Genomic DNA, 22,981 nt, shown 5'->3' on the forward strand with positions numbered 1-22,981 from the left:
CGGCCAGAAGGACCAGGGAAGTGATTGTAACTCAGCACTGGTGAGGCTGCACCTTGAATACTGTGTTCAGGTTTGCACTCCTTGCTACAAGAAGGACATTGAGGTCCTGGAGTGTGTCACGAAGCTGGTGAAGGGGCTGGAGAACAAGTCTTGTGGGAGACGGCTGAGGGAACTGGTGCTGTTTAGCCTTGAGGAGGCTGAGGGGAGACCTTATCACTGTCTACAACTGCCTGAAAAGAGGTTGTAAAGCGGTGGGTGTTGGTATCTTCCCCCACGTGATAGGTGATAGGATGATAAGGAATGATCTCAAACTGCCCCCGGGGAGGTTTAGACTGGATGTCAGGAAAAAATTCCTTACTGAGAGAGTATTGAAGCATTGGAACAGGCTGTCCAGGGAGGTGATTGAGTCTCCGTCCCCAGAGGTGTTTGGGAGCCGGGCAGAGGAGGTGCTCCGGGATATGATTTTGTAGCGGGCAGGTGCGGTTGGACTCGATGATCTCAAAGGTCTTTTCCACCCGAGCGATTCAACGATTCTACGATCTGTCTCCCTTTAGAGCTGCGGTAGTTCCCGATACGAGGCGAACCCGGGCCCGGGGGCGCCGGGGTGGGAGCGGGGAGCCGGACCCGGGGCGCTGGGCGGGATTCCCCGGCGGCCGCGGGGCGTGGGGACGCGGAAAGAGGGGGGAGCGAGGGGCGGGGAGAGGCCGAGGAGGCGCCGGGAGCGGCGCGGGGAGCGGGGCGCAGGTGGGTTCGGCGCCGGGCGCTGCCCGCGGGGGGTCCCGGCGCCCTTCCCGGGGCTCTCCCGGCGGGACGAGAAGGGAGGGGAAGGGAAGGGGAAAGGGAAAACGCGCCTCCTCCCCTCCCACGCGGGGACCGCGTGGTGCTGAAGGCGGCAAAAAGAGGAGGAGGAGTTTGCGAAGCCGGGGAGGGAGGCGGTGGTTTCCCAGCCGCATCGGGGGCAGAAGGCGCGGAGCCGGCGAGGAGCGGGGGGCAGCGGGGTGCGCCGGGATTTAAAGGTATTAGCTCAAAGTCGCTGAGCTTGCAGCCCCCTCCGGGGCCCCTGGTAGCGTCTCGGAGCTGCCGGGAGTGTGGGAGGGAGCCAAGCTCAGGACCCGCCGCCGCTGTGTGGAGCGGAGGCGGCGTGTGGGTCGCGGCTCTGGCCGGGGGGTGATGGATAGGTGCTTCCCTCTGGGATGCGAGGGGTGGGTCTTCCCTGCTGCCTCCCGCGGCAACTGCGAATACCCTTTGGTAGTCACTGCCGGGCAGAGAGCGTGTGGATTTGGGGGTGCGAGGCAGGACGGGCAGCCCGGGGCGTGGGGGATGCGGAGCGCGCTGATGCTCGGATGCTTGGGATGCAGGACTTCACCGAGGGTTTTCTGCAGCGCTCCTCTGGCTGCAGAGGTGCGGATCTCTGCCGAGTTCTCGTGTGTGCCCGTGCCAGCGGCTGGGGTGGCGCAGCCGGGCACACGGTTCAAGGACCCGCTGGAAGGCACATGGTCTGGGCGCCCTGTGCCCCTGTGCGAGCAGCAGAGCCCCTTCGGCTGGCAGCCAAGCCCCTGGGCCAGGGCTGCTGCGGGTCCTGCTCAAGAAAACGCATCGCGTTGGCTGTGGGATGCTGTGGAAGATTTCATAGAATCACCAGGTTGGAAAAGACCCACCGGATCATCGAGTCTAACCATTCCTATCAATTCCTAGCATTCACATTATTCCAGTAAGCATTTATCTTTTCGTTCCTGAGCAAACCAGCTGCACTAACGGAGAGCCTGGCCCAGGGAGGAGCCCCCAGGGCGCCGTGTGCAGCCCTTTTGTGCTGTCCTCCCCACCCCTGTATTTAAGTCTGAGCCTCTGGTAAATCTGAGCCTCTCACCCATGCTAGGTGCTAATACTGCCTGACCAACACAATCCCCGCCCTGTGCTCACCACGCTCCCATCTGCCTCTCAGGAACAGGCTGTGGAGCTGCGGGCTGTGTGGGAAGGCAGCAGCAGCAGCCAAGCCCTGGGGCTGTGGGATCGCAGACAAGTGAGCCTGTATCCTTGAGCCTAATAGATTACCCAGGGCTAGGGGCTGCAGGAGGAATTTGTGCAGCTGTTGGCCACAGCTGGATGCGCTTCCCGGCTGCTCCAAAGCAGGAAGCAGCCCAACAGACCCTCAGTTGCCTGTTGCGAGCCGACACAATTGAGGGACTTCTGAAAATGCCTACACGGGAAATCCCACTCCCCTCCTGCACTGCATCCCGTCTTGGCAGCATCGTTTCCTCTCACCAGACCGTGTGAGCTGCTGGACAGCCTTGGGCTCCCTTGAGGCTGACTTCAGTGCAAAGCTGTCATAGGACGTGACTAGACAGGGATGCTTTTCTCTTGGGTTCCTTGGCTGTCTGACTGCAGCTCATGGGCCATTGATACAGTGTCAGTGAAGTGCAGACACCACGTGTGCCCTCTGGAGTACTCCTGCTCCCACCTATTACCTTTTGCTCCTGGAAAAGATAGGTAGGCTCACTCTTGTCTCACTGAGAAGGTGTTCACAGAGCAGGGGCACTTTATGTATGGCATTAAGGGCTGTAACAAGCCCCAGAAGAAGGTTTGCAGTTCCCCACAGCTAGCACATACGAGGGGTGAGGGCCTACGCTATACCAGGTATCTAGAATGAGGAGGATGAAGAAATTAACTCCATCCTGAGCCAGCAAATGTTGCACCAGCACAGAGAGTAATGTGGCATCTCTGTCTTGCAGTTGTCTCTCTTTTCCCTTCTTCCGCATGCTGCATAATTAACAACTGGCATCATTTACCCATCATGGCATTATCTTGGGCTCTCATTATCTTGGGCTGGGAGGTATTAATGAGCCTCTTCCTCTCTGAAGATGAGCCACGGGCTTTGTTCTTGCCCTGCCCTGCCCTGTCTCTCTCTTTGTTGTGGTCTGGGGTAAGCCAGGGCACAGTGGGCAAGGCACCCGTTCACCTACTCCCACGCTGCACCTTTCTCACTCTGCTTGGCTCCACTCCCAGCTCTGCTGGCGGAGGCAGGGCTGGGGACTGGGCTCACGGGTCAGAGGGACACCAGAAGTGCCAGCCTGCCCTGTCCAGGTGGGGTGGCACTGGACATGAGCTTTGGGGAGCCAACAAGCAGCCTCCTGTGCTTTTCTCTAGGATGATGTAGATCTAAGTTGTTTTTGTCCATTCAGGTAAGCGTTAAGGAAGCTGCAACACCAGTTCGTATCAGCAGAGTGCTGTTTCCTTGTGTTCCTTGACAGCTCTGTACCAATTCCACAGTGCAAACTCCGCTTGCCTCCCTGTGCTTTTCTGAGCCCCCCAGCACTTAGCTTTGCCCTGTGACTGGTGCTGCTGGGGCTGCAGGACCACAAGCTCTGACGTGCATCTCTGTGCTAACTCGTGCATGGCTGCTAGCTAGCTCAGGTGCAAAGCAGTATGCAAAGTGAGCTACAGGCATTTGCAGATGGACAGGAGTCAGGGTTTTAACAGACACACAGCTATTGGAATTTTGTTAAGCAGTGTGGTAAAGACCAAGTCCATCCTGGGTTAACAGCGTGCAAGACATGGGATAAGAAAACAAGCGTACAGAGTAGTGGCAGACCTGGATGGGATTGGTTACCTCAGGGTGTGTGGTCTAGGAGGACCTCACTGCCCCCAGCTGAGGTTGTGGTACATCACTGCACCCTGTCTCCCACTCCAGATCCTGCAGATTGGCTTTACATGGGCTCTGGGGTCCCTGTGTGGGAGAGGAGCTGTATGAGAAACGTGTACGAGGGTTGTTGCTTCCATGGGACAAGGGAAGCTGTTGCATAGGGACAGTGCTAGTCCTTTAACTTCATTGCTGATGCTGGTGGTGTGAAGAACATCACTGTTGTGAGTTTGGTCCTGCTCTGACTTAGACTGCTCCCTGAGAAAGGGGAGGCACAAGGCAGTGGGTATGCATTGTTGTCATGCACCATCCATGACACAAATTGATGAACCTGGCATTCTGGTTGCAGTGCTTGAGGCTCTCTGTCAGACTCTTAGTTAAGCCATGGGTGAGCACAGTTAGGCTTCATTTCCAGCAGACCAGCTTTTTTTGAGGGCAAAGGGGAGCAGTAGACCTATTGCCTTCTTGCCTGCTTACGCAGAAGAAGCCAGCAGGAAATCAGGCAGATTTCCGCAGAGCCTTCTTTCCTTCTTCCCACCACACCACTGCCAGTGAGATATGCCTTAGTTCATTTCCTTTAAGACTTATCTGATGGGAAAGCACCTCACCATGAAATTTCCAACTGGAAATTCATGGAGCGAGTGGTCTGTGAAGCTGCAGAGGGGGGAGGCAAGCAGAGGCTGGAGGTGGAGAGAAGCGAGACTGGGAGGGATGGGGCTGTACTGGGAGCAGTGGTCGGACCAGAGGGGCATGTGGTCAGCCTCCAGCCCAGCGAGCAGCCTACTCCAGCCACGTACTGGGGCTGAGTTGTGGTGGCTGAGCTGTGTCATCTGCCTTGCTATGCTAAGGGCAAGTCATCAACTTGAACGTGTACCAGCATCCATGAACTGCCACCAAAATGACCCCTGCAAGGCTGCTGGTTGAGAGGGGCATCCCACCTGGGCCACACTATCTGGCATCTCCTGCTTCTGCCCATGCTGTGGCTCTGACTGTGGTCCTCACCCCTGCCTGATGCATCTTGCCTAGCACAGCTACCCAGTGGTGCCATGCAGAGACAGAGCTGATTTACATGCGCGGCCTGGAAGAGGAGCTTAAAACCAGGGAGGGCTTTGGGGTGGGTAGCCCTGTTTGAGTTTTGCTACAGGTTTGCTCATGGGAGACCCTCATGAGAGGAGCAGCCTCCTTTTTGGCTTGGGGATTACCCTGGACAACAGCTCAGAGAGGTGTGAGGGACTGGTGGCACAGCTGACTTCTTGGTCCTGGCCTGCCTTACCTGCCCTGCCTGCACTTCCTTCAATAGGCTTTGTCTTTTGCTGACCTCAGGACCAAATTGGAGGCAATTCCATTTTTCACCATTCCCTTGGTGCTGTGAGTGAGGTCCCCGATGATATTTGCTTCAGACAAGACCTCTGCCCCCTCAGAGAGCCTGCTGCTATGAGGTGCATGGGCGCAAGTGCTTTCAGCCCATCAGGTTTTGTAGATGTTGGGCTGCGGCTGAGGCTGGCGGGGCTGGGTAGGTCTCTGGTTGTCCTGACAAGAGCAGGTGTGTTATACATTAACCACAGGATGAGGCAGACAAAAGGCAACACAATCAAGCTATTAAGAAGCAATACACTCTGCTCTGCAGCTTCTCTTTCCCATCTTCATACCCTCTCCTTGTGGCAATACAAAGCCACTGTGACTTTGTGGTGAACCACATCAGGGAATTTATCTGCCGCCACATTCCTGGATGGGGCTGTTATCCTAGAGGCAGCAGGAGCAGGGTGCCCGGGCCATGAGGAGCATGAACCGTGCCTCACAGGGTATCAAGGGAACTGCCACAAGGCTCCATGATCCCTCTGCCTGGGCTCTCCAGCTGGGCTTGCTCCAGAAGATTAGCCCTTGGCACGAAACAAAACCCATGAGCAGTAAATAGCATGTATGCTGATAAACAAACATGAGTCCTCTGCCACCAGCTGTCCCTCCCTTCCTTCCCTGTGATTGTACAGGGGACACAGTGTGCAAGAAAGAGGGATTGCTTCAACTGGCATCAGTCACTGGACTCTGCTTCACCGAGCAGAGCAGTGACTGGAAAGCCAGCAGATCCTGCAAGCCAGTCTCCAAAGCATCATTTTGGCAGGAGCAGGGCACTCAGGGGCTCTCACACAGGGGTCTCCCTGCTTTCCTGAGGCATCCCCGAGGACGCTCATGGTCCTAGGCAGCCCAGGACCTGATGCCTATGACAGTCTGGGTGGTGTCTGGTTGCACGGATGTGACAGTGTCTGTGGAGGGAATATGACTTGCTCTTTCCCTGCTTGTGGCTGGTTTATTATTATTGGTTGTGCAGGAGGGTCTGTTTTGCCAATGTTTGGGCAGTAGCTCCTCACCTCCTGTTTGCTCTCGCTGCCTGATCCTATTCGCATAAAAGTTTTCCTGTTTGCTGTGTGTTATCCAGGGCCAGTGCCAAGAGCCAGAGGTTTAGGCTCTGACTTATTCCCTCTGAAGGAGGTGTCAACGTCAAGCCTTGCTCTGGCTCCACATGCGAGACCTTAGTCCTGCCAGGCCATTTGGAGAAGGTGAGTTGTTCAGGGAGGAGGGAAGAGAGCGGCAGAAGTGGTGTTTCCACCCTGGGTGTTTCCTCCAAGTCCTGTGTTTGCTCCGCACCACTGATGGCAAGCTGCCTCCTTGGCTTTCCATTCCTCGATCCACAGACTGTGTGCTGCCCATGTGGCTCTTCTGGAGCTACTGCAGAGCAGGGACATGGCAAGCACAACTCTCAGCAGGCAGCATCTTCCCCTCAGCCTAATTTAGTTAAAATCAGCAGGGAAATGTGAAGGTGTATGTTGCTTCTAGAGTGCCCCCAGCTCGGAGCCAGCCCATCCCTGTTCCCTGCTTTTGTTTCTGGGGATTGTGGAGTTCCTCTTGGCTGGGATAAAAGGGATGTGGGACTGAGGGGGTGATCGACATGCATAATCTGTTGGAGTAGAGATACCATGCCCCTGTCTGTCATTACATGCCTGCATTTAGCAGTTGAAGCCAATTTGGGTTTTGCAAGATGCTGTGGGCTGTCCAAGCACTGAGCGACTTCTTGGCAGGACAGGCAGCTGGCAGAGGGATTGTGTGGGACCGTGGTGGGCGCCAAAACCTGCTTCCCTGCTTGCCATCCCCTTTCCCAGTAGGGCTGCGGATATTTCATGCTGAAAACAGCGGTCAGCCAGGGCCACTGTTCCCGAGCTGGCCTACAACGGAAAGGCCACTTGGTCTGCGAGGACCCAAAATAGCCCTTGTATTTCTGTCCTGGGCACAGCTGACATGTGGAGGATGGAGCCAACCTCAACCTGCCACAGGCCCAGCAGTTATTGGCTCCTGCATGTCCATCCCAGCTTCTTCGGGGAGTGTTGCTGGTCAGTGGGGAGGAATTACCCTTCCGTATTTTTGGGAGCTGGGGAAATGGTGACGCCAGGGGATGATAGAGTTGTTCTGGCTCTGGTTTCTCTCCTCCACCCCCCCATTAAATTGGAAGCAGATGTGTAGCCTGGACCAGCCTTGGAAAAAAAAAAATGTTGAGTGGGACAAAATGAGCCCTGCTGCTGTGACAGGCCCCCAGCAGGACTGGCAGCCTGCTGAAGCACCTCCACCGAGTCCTCTGAGTGCAGGGGCAAGGCTCACTCCCTCTAGCCTCAGGGATGCTCTCCCACCTGCCCAGGGGGCTCAGGGCCATGTGGTTCAGCAGGTGGAGGTCCTGCTTGCTGCTGGCTCTGCATGTTTCTATTCAACACCTGCTTGATAGGAGAAGGAGCCAGAGCTGGAAGGATGGAGCCTGTCCCCTAGGAGGCAGATGTGTCCTGGGGTGCAGGAGGTGGCTGGGTGCCTCAACAGGGGGCTGCTGTGGGCAGGTGCCAGTTGGGTGCTGGCTTCTCCTGCCCTTCCTCTCCTGGGCCCCTCTGCACCTGCACTAGCCTTTGCTGGGTTTTGCTCCAGAAACAGCCATGCTCTGGGGGTGAGCCCTGGTCTTGGGGCTCTCCTGGGGGAGAGGAGCCCCCATAAAGTGCACAGTGGCATTTCGGGCAGGGGAGCATGTTTGAAGTTGAGCTGAGCCCTCCAAGCCTTCTCTGCTGGAGGCTCTGTGCAGAGAGAGTCTCCATGCATAACTTGGGGAACAATTTAGAGGGGCTTTTGAACTTGCTAGTGATTTCACAGCCACCCTGCCTTGCCCTTTACTGCTGGGCTGTTTTGAGGACCTCCTGGCTGCAGCGTGAGCTGTCCCCATCCTTCCCCAGCCCCTCACCACAGGTTGCTGCCTGTTCAGCTCCCTTATATCATTCTTGGCCTGACTTCTTCCCAGGTTTGCCAGCTCTGAGCTTAGTCCTGGGGCCAGGAACATGACACAATAGAAGAGGAATCCTCTCTCCTCTCCATCCCAGCACCTTGGGGACCACCAGTGGCAGGTGGCCTCCTCCAGTCCAGCTCTTGCCCTCCAGTACTGCTCCCTGAGCAGTGACCTCGAAGTAGCCGCGGGTTGCTAGTATTAATGGATACGGACCTACCAAGCCTGGGAGAAGGCAGGATATGGAGAAACTAATATTGTCCCTCTTTCATTCCCTGGCTGTGGGGCCCTATCCCCTGGATTTCTTCCCATGCATTCATTGAGTCCTTATCTTCAGTTGTGTTGGGCCACAAGCTGGTTTGTTCTCATCCTGTCTTGCTGTGTGCTTCCTCTTTATGGGTCTCACCTTTGCTCCTTTCAGCTGCAGACATGAAGGGGAAATGGAGACACAGTTCTGTAGTCTTAGCCCATCTCTTCAACATGCTGTTGCTGCTGCCCAAGGTGTGGCTGACCAAGATATCATCTGTACAAATGGGCATTCCTCTTGAGCAAGCCTGTGCGTGACTTGGGGAGAAGCTACTAAAGCAGAAGAAATGCATCTAGCAGCCATGCCCCAAGCGGTCTTACGTATGCACTTCCCTAGCCCACCAGGGAGCATCTCTCTTCCTACCCGACTGAGTGTCACCTGCCTACAGGAGAGCCAGGCTGTGGGCAGGCAGGAACCAGCACTGTGCCTTGTGCTGTGGCGTGGGTGGGGTTGCCCCTGCCCTCTGTGCATGGTTGTACGAGGTGGTCTGTGCCTCTGCTACACCAGTCCTCAGACTCCTCCACACAAGGGGGCCCAGCTCCCAAGTCAGGACTGCCTCTGGTCGCTCCTTGGACTCTCAGCTGATTTTTACATTAATGATGTCTGATTGTTCTCCCTGGGGTCTCCATTGGGAGGCGGAAATGTGGCTTCCTCCCATTGTGCCTCTTCCCGCTGTGGCCCCCAGGCCGACCCCAGGGGAGCACCCGTTCCTGTGCAGCACTCCCCTCCCTGCAGCCCCTGGGCAGAACCCGGCAGCACCTCCGCTGGCCACCTGCACCTCAGGGGGCTTGGATCAGCCCTGGGGACGTGGGCTGTGAGGAACCGTCAGTGGCAAAGAATGCCAGGCAAGGATGAAGGTCTGGAGAGAAGTGTCCTCAGACTCTCCCTGAACCCATGACGCTCTGATAAGAAGGTCCTCCACAACCTCCTTTCAGGTAGTTGTAGAGAGCAATAAGGTCTCCCCTCAGCCTCCTCTTCTCTCCTGGAGAAAACCCTCCTTCTGCCCTCGGCAAAAAGGGTCTTTATTTTTCTAAATTTCCAACAAAAGGAGCTTGAACCTAGCTCTGGAAAAACATGCCTCTTTCTCCAGCCTGTGAGAAGCAAGTCAAGGTTGTGGTTTGGAGGGGATGGTCTTTTTTCCTGGGGACAGTGGAGTGTGTGCCATCAGGGAGACCAGCTGCTCAGAAGAGCCCTAAGTATCCAGTCTCTGCAAACAGGCTCCTGAGAGTAGCTTATCTCTCCTTCTGTGACGCTTCTTCAGAAATGGCATCATCCCCTTAGCTCCTGCCCTTCCAGGGTACTCCAAACCACTGGCCTTGGAGCGGGTGACTGCTCTGATATTTGTGGAGCTTTTGGGGGGACGCCAAGCAGGAGTGCTTACCTCTGCTCCAGGGGGTTACGTGGGTGCCTGGAGGAGTTTTCTCTGGCCAGAAACCAAGAGGGTCAGGGCTTGGGCAACTCACTGCATGCTGGGGAGAGAGGTGTGTGTGTTCATCATGGGGCTGCCTTCACTAAGGACCCCTTGCTGATATTTGGCCAGCGCTATGTCAGGGCTGGAATCCCACTCATCAGCCCCCGTGTGGAGCTGGACACATGTGGCCACATGGAACTTGGTGATGGGTAGAAGAGTAGTCCCAGCTGCATTGCCTAGGGGAGTTTTGTGGCTGGCTCTACTCTGTCACTGCCTGCTCCCATCTTCCTGGTGGGAAGCCCTTCAGGGATAGCACTGGATCCCACCGGGCCCAGGGGAATTTGCCACCCGTCTGGGTCACTTTACCTACCAGTGGTGAGGGCCCCCAGGGAGCCTCTTGGGGCTTCTTGAACTTTCCAGATAAGGGACTTTACAGCTGGCTGGCGTGCACAGTTCAAAACATACCTCATGGCTCAATGCTCCCCCTGTGCCTCCCCATACCACCTGGCAGCCAGTGGTGGGTGCTGGGAGCGGGAACAGCCTCTGTAGCTTCAACTCTGTAAGGAGTTTGTGTGGTGACTGCAAGCTGCGAGACTGAAGGCAGAGAGGGTCTAAGAGCTGCCTCTCCTTTTGTCCATGGAGGACTGGAGGGAGCAAGGTGAAGCGGGTCAGAAATTTTGCCCAGGGACCCTGCTGCATAGGCTGCCTTGCAGGAGGTTTTTTCTGCCTGCCAGGCTGTTGTGGTGCAGAGGGGTTTATCTGCAAGCAGCTGAGGCAAGGGGGAAGGCAGAAATTGCCCCATCCAGCTGCCTCACTGAGCTCCCTGCTCAGGATCCAGGCAGGAGTAGACGTGGGGAGCGGATGGCGCAGCAAACCTGTTTGCAGAAAGGCAGGGCTCAGAAGAGAGAAGAACAAGCATAATAGGAAGTGTTAGCAGCTCTCTGATGGAAGTTGCTTGCAAAGCACATCAGAAGTAGGAAGCCTGTTGTAGCCCTTTGGAGGGACTTGGGGGACTGGAGGAAAATAAGTCATAGCAGAAAAGCCAGATGAAACTTTTTCCTCTCCATCTGCTCCAGAGGAGCCTAAGCAGTTTCTTCTATCTTCTTTTGAGGGGCTCCTCAGATCTTCTGGAAAGGAAAGGTTAGAAAGCAAAGCTAAACAGCAAAAAGTTGCCAGGGCAAGGCGATGTTCACCAGAAGAAAAGAAAGTGTGAAGAAGCTGACTGTCACGTGTGGCCTCTAGTCATTCACAACTGCCCCAGCCTTGGGGACGGGGAGGGTGGGAACGATGTGTCCTTCATTTCCAAGAAAGGCTGGAGGGAACTTCAGGGAAAAGCTGACTGGTGAATCTGCTGCGCCTCCCAGGCGCATGTGCAAGGATGTGGTCTGTGGTCAAGTGGAGAGGCGCTTGCTGAGGGTCCCCCAAGCTGGGACAGTGCTTCATAAGGACTGTAGGCTCATGGCACATACCCTGCTTCCCAAAAAAGCATTCAACCAGGACTTTCAGTGCTGTTTGTAAGGGAACTGTCTGGTCAAGAGGGAAGGTCCTCACATGGCCCCATAATTGGTACAAAAACAGGAAGGAGAGTGTAGGAGTCAGCGGTCAGATTTTGCTGTGGAAAGAGATGGCTGTGTTGGGTCCATGTTTTTTCAATGTGTTTGTGAGCGACCTGGAAAGGCAAATGAGCAATGAGATGACAGGGCTTGCTGAGGTGATTGGATTACTCGGGTTCATGGGTGCAAGTGGACACCATTACAACACTAAGCAGTAGGCAGATGAAATTCAGTTTAGATAAATATCGAGTGGTAGATGAGGGTGGGGGGAAAAGAAGCCCCATATCCACAAACAAGATTACACACTGAGCTGGCCACTTGCAGCAATGCTTGGGGCTGTTTCAGATAGGATGGTGTGTGTAAAACCACAGCAGATCATCGTTGTGACTGATAAAGCAGAAACAACACAGGAAAGCCTTGTGCTGCTCTTCAAATTAACGTCCCACCCCCCTCGCAGTCCCTGTGTGCCCCAGCATCTCTAAAAGGGCCGAGGGGAGCCAGGAAGGTTGGGAGGAAAGCAACAAGGAGGACCAAAGGTGTGGAGCTGTGCCTGGATGACTAAGTGAGCTAGAATGTCTCTGTTTGGAAAACGTGATGTAGGGTGGATATAATCCAGGCCTATAAAGCTGTGGCTGGCATGGAGAAGCCACTCCATTGTTGATCCACCCTTTGATGGTGAGGGTGAGGGAGCTACAGCCAGGGTCCTGTGTGTGGGGAGAGATGCTCTCCTTGCTCAGAGGCTCTCGAGTTAGAGGGGGAAGCAGGGATTTCACAGAAGTGAAACCTGCCATGGGCTACAATATACATGAGCAGCATATCCTTTGGAGCGGCATTAGTCTACGCCTGTGCCGTTCTTAACCTCTCTTGGCATCTGCTTTTGCCCTCTGATGGAGACTAGCTTTTGAGCCAGACCAGCCTCTGATTTGACCCAGAGTACCCTTATTTTGTGAGGGCTTGCGTTTGTCCCTGCACTGTGGTGATGGTACAAAATTGCACACACTCATACGTCTTGTGAAATACAAGGACGTGTCCTCAGAGCTGAAGGTGGAGACAGGCAGGACGCTGCCCAGCAGGCTGGTTCCCTGGACCCCAGCATGAGGTAGGAGGCCCTGTGAACAGCGTGGTTAGAGTTTGGGCACGTACGTGTAATCTCACTAAACAGGCAGTCTCGAAGCGTTTCCCATCCTCCAGCTGAGTCACGGCCACCAGAGCTTTACGTCACTCACGTACCTGTGCTGGGCTTGTGCCTTGCCTGCAGGTAAACCTCGATGAGCCCCCAGATCAGCCTTCCTGCCAGGAGGGCTCTGGTGTCACCCAGGGGGGTGAGCGGATGTAGGGAATGGGGTGAAGCCTGGGGAGGCATCTGGCCCTGCCCTGTCTTGGTTGCACTCGGAGGAAATGCTGACCTTATTCCTGCAAAGTGATCCCCTACAAGTGGTGGAAGGAGGACACGGGGTGCTCACCACTGGGCCAGCCAACAACCCCTTGTCTAGGGACTGCAAAGATGGTGCTACGCATGGTGTGTTGTAAAGGGCTTTTCTTTAAAATAGCTGGTGTTTCTGAATCTAAACCCATAACGTACCTGCTAGCCACAGTGAAGTTGCTATTGAGTGGAAAGCCAAGCACGTGCTGGCTCACCTTAGCAGAAGCAGGAGAAAAGGCAATGCGTGGGAAGGGAGAGGAAGGGAAATCTCAGAAGCCTGGTGACAAACAACTGCCTGCAGGTGTGGCTGTCCTGCAGTGCAAGCTTTTCTGCAGAGGTTAGGTGGTTTTGGTGACAGCTGGCCCTGCTGTGGCCTCCCAGGGCTTGGCTGGCAATGGGACTGCGCGTTGTCCAGTACCACAGGTGTCACTTAGCGTCTGTCAAGTCCTTTGTGTGGTGTGAATGGGCAATTAAAATTGTGTCATTTCTTGTTTGTACGTGCTCAAAGGTGCTAGCCTCTGGTTTCTTAAGCCCACTCCTTGTTATCTTGTTCCTTCTGCTTACGTGTTGCTTCCAAGGGGATAAGATGCATTGCTCTACGCCCAGGAACGAAATGAATGTCCTTACGCCAAGACCCTGCATTGCTCCTTCTTTTCCCTGTCCCCCTGGCTGGTGGCCAGGCTAACCATCAGGAGATTCCTCCCAGAGGTGTTCAGAGCTGTGCTGTACCAGCCCCTAGGTGGCTGGAGAATAATTTCCCTCCCCTGGCCCCTTATGGTAGGGCTGCACTTGCAGGGTGGCAGCAGGGTTGCCACCTGTTGCTGGTGTTGGTTTGTGTGACTTTTTCTGTTTGTTGTAGGGTTGTTTTTAAGGGCTGGCAGCTGGACACATTTCCTGCTGTAACGCGTGCTGACCCATGTGCCCCTTGGCAGGCACTGGCTCTTTATGAAAAAAATAGGAGACGGAAAACAAACAGAGCAGGCAGGAGACTGCAGCCGGGCAGCTGAGCAGTGCCCACTGAGGAGGTCAGGCTCCTGATGCAGGGATGTGGGTACTCTCCGGGTGGAAGCAGGAGGTGGCCAGGAAAGCAGTATGGTGGAGCAGTATGCAGTGCCCTGCCCCGAGCCCCCTGCCTCCTCCCCAATGCACTCGGCTCCTGCCACCTCTTCCACAACGCCCTTCCCTTCCTCCCTGCCCTAGGTGCCTGGGCAACAGGACCCAGGCTGTGTGCCAGCTGTGGTACCTAATACCTCTTCTCCTCCACCAATGCCTCTAGACCCACATGGCCCTAGCCACCGTGACTTGAGCCAGGGCCTGACATTCACCTTCAAGAGCAGGGGGGTGTGGAAGGGCGGGGACTGTGCCGCCTTCAAATACGCTGAACACAGGGCTTACCCTGGCTCCATCCTTCCCAGGTACGTCTGCAGGGTCATTCCCTGCCCTGGTTTCTTGGAACACTGATGTGACCTGGTGGGGGACTGGAAGGGAGGCCAGAAGCTTGGATGGGCAGTTTGTCGAGGGCTTTCTGGGGTCCAGTGAGGGGAGCTGGGCTTCTCCTGCCTGTTTGGGAGAGTGAGCTGTTTGCTTGAAGGCAAGCAGTGATCCTGGTGGTGTTTCTGTGTGCGAGGGGGTGGCAGTTGTGCTTGCAGATCCCTCTGCTAATCCCAGGTCAGGGCTTGGGGCATCTGCCCACAGAGGTACTGGCAGTGTGCTGGGAGAGTAATTTGGGATGTTTTCTCTGCAAGCACAGGTCATGCCCTGTCCTGCCCTGAGCTGTCCTCGTGGGAGGGCAGAGGAGCTGCATTGCAGCAGGCTCTGGCATCAACAGGATGGCACCTGCCAGGCTGGTGGGGCTCTCAATCCAACGTGGGGCAGGCATGCCTGTCATCCTGCTCTGGCTTTTCCAAGCAGCTAACAGGCATCATAAATCCCTCTCTGCATCCTGCTGGCTATGTTTTGGCTTCATTACAGCTATAGGTTTCCCAGCCTGCAGGACAACACCAGGGGAGGAGGCGAGCTGTGCCCAGAACCGCACAACCACTTGTGACAAGGACCGGGCTCTGCTGCCTTTAAGCGTGACGGGTCTTGCAGGGACTACAAATCCCAGCATGCTGTTTCGTGCCCGCCTCCTCGCCCTACCTGGCAGGGTGCAGGCAGGGATGCTGTAACCGGCAGCAGCAGCAGCAGCAGCAGCGTGGGTGGCTGAGGGGCATGTCCTGGAGGGTCCAGGGACTCAGTGCCGGGAGCCCTGCCACAAATGAAGCCCTAGGAGAGGTGCCGGAGAACCCCATGCTGTGCCACCCGGACTGGAAAAGGACAAGGCAGGCCTGCAGCTTCTCTGAGGCGGCTAATCCCTCTCTGCCCCAGGAAGAAGGAGGGGGCTGGGGACGGGGAGGGAAGGTCCCTTCTCAGGGGCCCTGGGGCTTTCTGTAGGGAGAACAACGCCAGGGTGGTGGCAAGGTCTGGGCAGGTGGTGATGGGGAAAAAGGAGTGGTGGGTACCGAGGAGCAGACAACGGTGCCAGGGACGCCCTTAGCTTTGCCAGGGACGCCCTTAGCTTTCCAAGGTGACCCAGAAAGGGCTGCGAGAGCTCCAGGAAACTGGGAATTGGAAATGGGGGGATTGTGTGGTTCTGGCTGGAGTGGCTGCTGAATTAAGTGTGTCTTTTGTGCTACTGTGCCCTGGGCATTGGAGGGTCATGAGGAGGACAGGGGCAGGCAGACAGCCTGCTGCACGTGCTTCACTCACAGCCCCAGGACTGGGGGCAGAGAGAGCTGCAGGCTCACAAATCCCTTAAGAGCCTGCTGCAGAGTAGCTGGGCAGCTGGCACCAACCATCCTGTGCATCTCGGGAAAGCAGTATCCCTCTCAGAGGGGAGGCTTGGTGTCCCTCAGCCTGCAGAGTAAGGCTGTGTAATACAGCCCCTTGGCTGAAAGACATTGAGCCACAAGTTTCCAAAGCTGCTGTGCTGTGCTCTCACCGTTTGCTGACTCTTGTTTGTCTCATGGTACTGTGGAGCACGCAGCCGGCAGCACAGCTAGGGGTTCAAACCAGCACCACCTCTGCCTGGCCTGTGTCACTCACTCCCCCATAAAATCCTCTGTTTGCTTTCCAGACGGAGACCAGCCACAAGACTTGCTGGAACCTGTGCTGACGCTTGCCGCACAAGATGACAGCAAGAGACGGGCCCCAGGACAGGTAATACCAGGCTCTGGTGTAGGTGTAGGGGCACATCTAGGTTACCAGGAGGTGAGGGAGGACAGGGGGACCCAGCATCTGCGTGGGCTACCTCTCCTGCATGTTCACTGGGCTACTGAGCTGTCCCTTCCCCGAATTGCTCTCTCCATCAGCTTTTCTATACCTAACAAGCTGTAAACAGCCCTTGGTGCTGGGACACGCCTGGTGAGCTTGACTCCCTCCCAGCTTTGGCAACAGCCAGCGTGCTTCAGGGTGCCGTGTGCTGAGGAGCAGCCAGCCTCCCCCTGCCTTCGTACCCTCCTGAAGAAGGCCTCCACAGCTACTCTGTGGTGCCATATCTCCTCTGGCAGCCCAGGCCTGCAGGAGCTATGGGGCAGGGCAATACATTTTGTCCTCCCTCCTCCTCCTGATGCCTCCCATTGTGGGGTCAGGGACAGTCAGAAGCGATGCCTGTTCCCTGCCTTGCTCATCATCCCACTCCAAACTGCTCTCTTCTCTCCACAGGTACAAGGCTGTCTGGCTGATCTTCTTCATCCTTGGCCTGGGAACACTGCTGCCATGGAATTTCTTCATGACCGCCCGGGAGGTGAGGGCTTCCCACCTGCTGCTACCCACGACACTAATTGTACCCTGTCACGTCTAGGGACCGTGATGTATGTGTGACAGCACATTGCAGAACCCCTGTATTTGCACAAAAGAGACAGAGCGTGGGTGACCTTGGTGGGACCAGTGGCACTGAGGTGGCAGGAGGGCTGGGCGTGGGGCCAGAGTGGGGACAAGGGTGGCCTGAGTGTGCTGAGGGAAGACCTCACAGCACCTTGGCCCCACCAGGCTGCTTCTCTCGCAGTATTTCATCAGACGCCTTGCGGACCCAGATCTGATAAGCCACCTCCAGAACCAGACCGGTGAGGTTGTCTTGCCGAACTCCTACCTGCAGTCTATGTTTGACAACTTCATGACTCTCTGCGCCATGGTGCCCCTCCTCATCTTCACCTGCCTCAACTCCTTCATCCACCAGCGGTGAGCTTTGCCCATCTTCGTCCCTGCAAGACCCCACTGGGCTGCACAGCCCTGCCCCATCCTCCTGCTCTAGCACTGAGCCAAGCTGCAGCCTGTTCAGCCGAGTCAAAGGCAAAACACTGGTCTCCTGTGCTGGGGTTTGGCTAGGATTCCAATGGGACAGCTTGGCGCCAGCCTCACAGGCTTTTGAAGGGTGAGTTTTCCTCACTGAGATCCTCTTTTGCAGGATTCCCCAACAGATCCGCATCTCAGGCAGCCTGGTGGCCATTGGGCTGGTGTTTTTAGTTACTGCAGTCATGGTGAAGGTTGACATGGAGCCTCTTCCCTTCTTTGTCTTCACTATGATCAGCATCGTCTTCATCAACTGTGAGTGAGGCAGCAGGGGTGAAGGAAGTGGGCATAGCCTCATGGCTAGGGCTGATCTCTGTGGGAGAAAAGCATGGGTCTCACTGCAGGAGAGCCAAGGAATAAGGGGTTCTGCCTTGCCTCACAGGGCAGGGGCCTTGGCTTCCCACAGAGGTGCACTCCATCCTTGCCTTTGGTTTCTCAGTTCTGCTTATCTTTCCCCTTTGCAGCCTTTGGTGCCATCCTCCAGAGCAGCCTCTTTGGACTGGCAGGACTCCTGCCTGCCAGCTACACAGCTCCCATCATGAGTGGGCAGGGCTTGGCAGGCACCTTTGCAGCCTTGGCAATGATCTTCAGTATTGCCAGTGAGTAATTCCTGCCCTGTGGGTGCCAGGGCCTTCCTGGAGCTTGCTGTCAACGGGATATGCTGGGGTCATGCTGTAAGGTTGGAGGGAGATGCCAGCAGGGCCTTGCTCCTCTCAGCCGTTTTCATCTTCTTCCTTTTTCCCTGTCTCTTCCCTTCCTGTACTCCCAGTTGGTGCCCAGCAACCTGAGAGCTACATCGGTTACTTCACTACGGCCTGTGTGGCGATTGTGCTGGCAATCTTCTCCTACATCCTTCTGCCTCGCATGGTGAGATGTTGTCATCCTGGCAGGGAAGGGTGTGGGGACAAAGAACCTTTGCACATCACGACACAAGGACCGTGGCCCACCAGCATCCCAGCCTTGGCTCCTATCAGCCTCCACCTCGGGGGTCAGGGCAAGCTCTCCCCTGTCATGAGTGAGCTTTCTGGGATACTTTCTGCCTCAGATACCCCAGTTGCCTTGGGGTACTGTGGAACTGAGCCCATGGGTAAGCAGGGAAGTGTCAGTATCAGACATAAGGGGAAGGAATACTTCCCCCATACTGCATCTGCCCCTGTTGCCCATGTCTGCCATTACCACACAGCTCCTGGCAGCCATCTTCCCTCATGCCTGAATGAGTTCTCCATGGCTGTCTCTCTGCAGGATTTCTTCCGATACTACTTCATGAAGGACAAGACAGAGTATCGTGTGTATAATGCAGAGCTGGAGACCAAGAGAGACCTGATTAAGAAAGGTGAGGGGTTGAGAGGTGGAAAAGGAAGGAAAAAGAGAAAGAGCAGAGAGAAAGAATGAGATAGAATGACTAAATTAGATTTCAGCTTTCTGGGGGTCTGCTATACCCTACTTGTGTCTTTCCCTACAGATGAGCCTAATGGGATGGAGCAGAATAACTCGAAGATCATCCCTATCCACAACCCTGACGAGAAGCCCTCAGTCATTGCTATTTTTAGGAAGGTCTGTAGTTGCCAGCAACCCCTGCCCTGTTGGAGAGCATGGAGGGGGAAGACCAGCCCTGCACTGCTCTCTTGCCTTGTGTTTGGTACCAGTCTTTTTCTTTCATCTGCCTAGCTCTGGGTCATGGCTGTGTCTGTCTGCTTCGTCTTCACTGTCACCATTGGCGTCTTTCCTTCCATCACAGCTAAGGTGTCCACTGTCCTCGGAAAGGGAAACAAATGGGGTAAGTGTGGCCAAGGGTGGAAACTAGGAACAAGGTAAATGGGAGGAAAGAAAATGGGATTTGAAGTAGGTATGCCTGAGGGGAGGAGGAAACCACTGTGCATGATGTGAATACCGGCCTGGCTGGGACACCATTCCAGCCCTTACTGGCAAACAAGGAGGACCTAGACCCAAGACACAGTCTCCGTGCAATTGGTGGGAGGGCCTGGGGCACCCTTGGTTTGTCAGTGAGTTCTCCTCCTTATGTAGGTCTCTACTTCATCCCTGTCTCCTGCTTCCTGCTCTTTAATGTCTTCGACTGGATGGGACGGAGTCTCACTGCCCTCTTCACATGGGTAAGCATGGGGCAGGGAGCAAATGCCAGGCAGTCTCCTTCCCCAAGCCCCTCAGCCACAGCTCTCACTGGGGCTGCCATCTTTGGCTTGGAGCAGGAAAGAGGTGCAGAGCTGATTCCTGCCTTGGCTTTAAGTCCCAAGGAGTTGAGAACCACAGTGTTGTCCTGTCGTTCTCCCACTCCTCTTTCAGCATGGCTTGGATGAAGCTGCCTCCTCCATTTCAGCCTCTCTGTAAACAAACCTTTATTCCAGCTATGCAAACAGCCAAGCAGGATGGCGGCAGCGAAAGAGGGTGAAAGACAGGGCAGTCCGAAATAAAACCTCTGGCCTCCACACAGGACACAGCTGCTTTAAAGAGCCTCGTCCTGGGAGCAGAGTAGAGCCATGCCACGTGAATCACAGAGGTCCTCTTGCTCTCATCTCTCCTGCCTGTCTCAGAGCTGTTGGAGCTGAGTGATGGGAGCTGTAATGGGAGTGAGGAAGGGGACTATCCTGTCTGTCTCTCTTCCTGCCCCCTCAGCCGCCCCCCAGACGCTGTTTCCCCCTGTATTGTTAAAGCTGTTTGTTTAGAGAAGCTTCTCAGCACCACACGCCATGGGGTCTGTCCAGGCCTGGCTTCCCCACAGCTTGGAGCTGCTTCTCTCCTGGCCATCACTGCTGGCTGCCCTCGGCCTTGGCCATGAGCCGTATTGCCTGGTGTCCAGGCCACAGCCTCTGTGGTGGGATGACCCAAGAGGAGACATTTCCAAAACAAGGCTGTGTGGAAAGTCAGACTGCTTGTGGTTAGGGCCTGATTTCCTTGGTTGGGGCCTCGCTTGCTCCTTTTCTCCTCCTCAAACAGGAGAGGCTGCTGCACTTGCCAGTTTGCCCACAGACGCAGCAGCTGGCCTGACCTCAGCTTCCCCCTGTGCTCATGAAGTGTCCTGTGGCTGTGCCATTCCAGACAGCTCTCAAGGCAGCTGTAGGTCTCTCCTGAGCCCAGACCAGTGAGCCCTGTCATCCGTGACCGTGGCACCTCATGAGCAGGATCCTTGATGGAGCCAGACACATCTCATGCCTGGGGCTGCCTTGGTCCCAGCTGCGGGGACAACACAGGAGGAGAGTGTCTCCTTCATCCCAACTTTACATGTCCAGGGACTCTGTTAGGGTTTGAGGTGATCTGTGCCTTTCCCAGCACTGTCTGAAACAGCCACAGCTTAATTCCTTTCCCAGACTGCTGGATCTTACCCCACTTGGCTGGGGGATGGCATGGGAAGCCAAAGAGCTGGTTGAAGCCCATTTTGCAGGCCCTGAGGTGCCAGAGGAGATTTACCTCAGGCAGCTTTGTTCTACATGGTGGTTTGCTGCAGGAGGAGATTGGTGAGCATGCACAGGGCTCTCCTGCCAGCTTGTCTGTTGTTTCCAGCAAGGACTTAGCAGTCACTCACAAGCCTAGCTTAGTATTTTGGCTCTAGTGCGCTACTTTCCAAGTCCACTGGGATAGGACTTCCAGACCTAGACGGACCTCCTTACCATAGCAAGTGGTGATGCTGAAGAGAAAGTCTCTCAGCAACTTTGCCATCTCTGTGGCTCCTCTGCAGCCTCAGCACAGTAGCGACGGATTCTGTGTAGCCCTTGCCAGCATGCCATGGGATGGGGAATAGCCACTCCTCCAGCTGCTCAGTGACCTGTGCTTTTCTCCCAGCCCGGGAAGGACAGCTGCCTCCTGCCATTGATGGTGGCCCTCCGTGTCGTCTTTATCCCTATTTTCATGCTGTGCAATGTGCAGCCCCGTGACTACCTCCCTGTCATATTCTCTCATGATGCCTGGTACATCATCTTCATGATCTTCTTCTCCATCTCCAACGGCTACCTGGCCAGCCTTTGTATGTGCTTCGGACCCAAGTGAGTAAGAGCTGGGGAGAGGGGAACTTTTCATTACACCCCTGGATGCCAGCCCCAGCATGACTCCTGGAGTCTGCCTCTGCCCAGCTCTGGCATCTGGAGAAGGGGATGCAGGCACGGAAGGGAATTGCCACCCTAGTGTCTCCTCTCCCAGCCTTGTGACTCCATATCCTAGAGATGTAAAGCTGCTGTTGGGGCTGTCCATTTCCTCCACCTCCCATGCTGGAGAAGGGGCTGGACACAGCGGGGATTTGCAGGGGAATGAAGTGTGGCACAGCACCCACAGTAGGATGAGCAGCCTTCCCCAGCGCAGGAGTCCAGGGGGAGCTCAGCCACGTGGGCTGCAGTGCATGGGGCAGGAGGCAGGGAGGTGTGTCCCGGGTGCCAGGAGCTTCAGGGCAGCCTGCCTGATGTACTTTTTCCTTCTTTACCAGCCCAAAATATGAAGGCAGGCTCTTGGAGCCAGGGTTGATTTGGCCTTGCTGTTCGTCTGCAGCAGAGGAACACAGCTTCTGGCTCCTCTGTGGCCTCCTCCATTGAACTCACAGTAGGGCATTGTGCATGCATCCCTGAGGATGGGTCTGACACCTGTTTTTTTCCTAGGAAAGTACTTGCTCATGAAGCAGAGACAGCTGGAGCCATCATGGCCTTTTTCCTGTCCCTGGGCTTGGCCCTAGGAGCCGCCACCTCCTTTCTGTTCCGAATTCTTATCTAGCAGAGGCACATGGAGGGTGCAGGGATGCTGGGAGATGGCTCCGCATCCTCCTCCAAGGCACTGGACATCTTGGCGCTGTGGGGAGATAACACCTGCCAAATCACACTGCCATGGCAGCCGTGACACCCAGGGACAGTTCCACTCTTGCAGGGTTTGCCTGGCTGCTGCCACGCTCAGATGTGTGATGCCTTCAGGCCTACGTGCCTTCTCCTTCTCCATGCTGTGTGTGTGTGTTTGTGTGTGTGTGTGTGTGTAAGACACTCGGGATCTCACAGAGGTCCAGCTGCCTCCTACGCTGCATAATTTCCCAAGCTCAAGGCCAAAAGCCATTTGCAGCCTCCTCCTCTCTGACAGAGTTGAAGGCTGGTATCCAGTGTTATTCCCTCTCTTGCCCTTGTTCCCAAGGCACCTAGGGACTTGCTCTCCTCTCCTTTCAGGGGTTCTGGGAACATCCCACACCACTTCTGCTGGTGAGACTTGCAAATGGGGAGGAGAGCCCCAGCAGCCTTGCTATCCCTGCTGTCTGCAAGACACGCATGCCCCTGCAAAGCAGCATCCCATGGACGTAGACATCCATGTCCCACCTACATAAAGAGCTTGTGACTAGCCTGATGGAGGAGGAGGTCTCCACAAACCCACCTTCTCCCCCTCTCCTTGACTTTATTCCCTATCTTTTTTGGTTTTTTGGTGATTTTTGTAGTTTTCTTTCTGCCTCCTGGTTGTGTGACATGAGGTCCCATTGTGGGCTGCAAGAGGAGAGGAGACAACTCCATTCCCACTTTCCATCTGTGTTGCAGGGGGAGGCCTGACCTCTCCCTTGGCTTTCCCATCCCTCGTCTGTGTAAATGTGTCTGTACAGTTGCCATTTTCTATAAAAAGATTGAAAAGCCCAATTGGGTATGTGTGTATGCCTCCAATATCACAGGGGAGAGGACTACAGAGGGGCAAGGGCCAAAGGGAATGGGCACTTGCATTTCTTTGGCATCTTTGGTGCCCCTTGTAGTCAGCAGCATCAGATGGTGAAGCAGCGTGTGCATTCCCCACACTTACAGGCCCAGAGGCTCTGCTACAGGGGCACAGACAGTGTGAGAAGGTGTTGCTCTCAGCACCTCTGATGAGGGGATAAACCTGCATGTTTTGGTGTTTAGTGACCTGTGACACATGCACGTGGGAGCTTTCTTTGTGCCTGGGAACAGCTGGAGTGCCGTCTCCTGATACTGGGGGGGAACTACATCACCATGCCTTCATCCCACATTGGGCACAACCATTACCTCCTCAGCCTCCCCAGCCAAAGGTTGTACGTCC

General features: G+C 55.5%; 1 protein-coding gene across 2 annotated transcripts; it reads left to right on the plus strand.

Moving 5' to 3' along the window:
* The first annotated feature begins 991 nt into the window (after positions 1-991).
* On the plus strand, positions 992-22,569 carry SLC29A1 (solute carrier family 29 member 1 (Augustine blood group)). 2 transcript variants are annotated; one of them, XM_069852567.1, is made up of 13 exons: positions 992-1,016; positions 15,753-15,835; positions 16,340-16,421; positions 16,683-16,855; positions 17,082-17,221; positions 17,431-17,565; positions 17,736-17,833; positions 18,209-18,299; positions 18,429-18,520; positions 18,635-18,743; positions 18,992-19,077; positions 20,762-20,961; positions 21,565-22,569. In XM_069852567.1, exons 2-13 carry the CDS (start codon positions 15,807-15,809, stop codon positions 21,674-21,676), a joined length of 1,347 nt encoding a protein of 448 aa, XP_069708668.1. In that variant the 5' UTR covers positions 992-1,016; positions 15,753-15,806; the 3' UTR covers positions 21,677-22,569. The 2 variants fall into 2 exon arrangements, with proteins under 2 accessions (XP_069708668.1, XP_069708667.1); XM_069852566.1 differs by lacking the exon at positions 992-1,016 and adding an exon at positions 13,990-14,052.
* Positions 22,570-22,981: the final 412 nt, after the last annotated feature.

The sequence above is a fragment of the Phaenicophaeus curvirostris genome, chromosome 2 (assembly GCF_032191515.1).
Source record: "Phaenicophaeus curvirostris isolate KB17595 chromosome 2, BPBGC_Pcur_1.0, whole genome shotgun sequence".
NCBI classification, from domain to species: domain Eukaryota; kingdom Metazoa; phylum Chordata; class Aves; order Cuculiformes; family Cuculidae; genus Phaenicophaeus; species Phaenicophaeus curvirostris.